At 44.4% G+C, this 1121-nt stretch overlaps 1 protein-coding gene across 1 annotated transcript in view; it reads left to right on the forward strand.

Annotated features, from left to right (window-relative positions):
• Positions 1-1121, forward strand: part of PAMR1 (peptidase domain containing associated with muscle regeneration 1) — a 105740-nt gene that overhangs the window by 60286 nt on the left and 44333 nt on the right. The window contains exon 5 of the mRNA XM_007943306.1: positions 189-406. Coding sequence (XP_007941497.1) covers positions 189-406 — 218 coding nt within the window. The remainder of the gene's footprint in view (positions 1-188; positions 407-1121) is intronic.

Below are 1121 nucleotides of genomic sequence, written 5' to 3' on the forward strand. Positions count from 1 at the left end.
GTGCATCCAGTGTACACACACATACCTCTCTAGTAAAAGAAATTCACCTGACCTCAAGTCCTTCAGGACCATTTTCCTATCAGATCAAGCCAATTGCTTCATCCTCCCAAGATCTGCTCATCATCTGACTGTATCCATGGGTCTTAGGACTAATCAGGGCTCACCTATTTCCTTCTGTACCATCGCAGGTTTGTCATGTTGAGCTTGGAGTTTGATTATATGTGCCAATATGATTATGTTGAGATCCGTGATGGAGACAACAGTGATGGCCAGATCATCAAGCGTTTCTGTGGCAATGAGCGGCCAGCTCCCATTCGGAGCACTGGCCCCTCACTCCATGTCCTCTTCCATTCTGATGGCTCTAAGAACTTTGATGGCTTCCATGCCATTTTTGAGGAGATCACAGGTAAAAGCTATGGAGCCAAATATAGCATTTTATGGCTGCTTTCCACACAAATATCTCCCTTCTGTGTAAATCCCTTTCTCCCTACTCAGGCTCATTAAAACTGAGCATGCTGGGTTCTCAGAAGCAAACCACTTTATTGAAAATAAGAGAGAAATGGCAAATTGTATTTCAGAAAGGCCTACCCAGCACCAGAAGTAGGAATTATTATTCCTTTTTCACATGTGTGGTAACTGAAGCACAGATAGATTGGGTAATTTTCCAACATCACACAGCTATGAGGGGTGGAACCAGGAGTTTGTACACAAGCAGTTTGACTGTGGAACTCTCACTACAGGGACACTCATGGTTAAGAGCATTGACTTTGGATCCCTGGCAAATCAAGTCTTGAGCAATGGTATTATAAACCTGTTCAGCATCAGAGCAACACATGCAGTCCTCCACTGCCAGACAGGTGATGGCTGTGCATGAGGTGCATTGCCAGCAGTCACACCCAGGTCTCCTGCACGGAAGGTGAGAATTATACCACCAAACCACCAATATCCCACTGCTTTAGGCATTCCCAAATAATGGTAACATGAATTCATACGATGAGTGGAAAATACAAGACTTTAATAGACAAGTAAAAGACTCCAGCCAAGATGCCAGGCTTGAAGACATCAACTCACTGCTCTGTGGCACTAAAGGAACTTGCCTTTTCTCTTACAGCCTGTTCCTC

Source organism: Orycteropus afer, unplaced genomic scaffold (assembly GCF_000298275.1).
Source record: "Orycteropus afer afer isolate SDZICR_OR568_19922 unplaced genomic scaffold, OryAfe1.0 scaffold00103, whole genome shotgun sequence".
Taxonomy (NCBI): Eukaryota; Metazoa; Chordata; class Mammalia; order Tubulidentata; family Orycteropodidae; genus Orycteropus; species Orycteropus afer.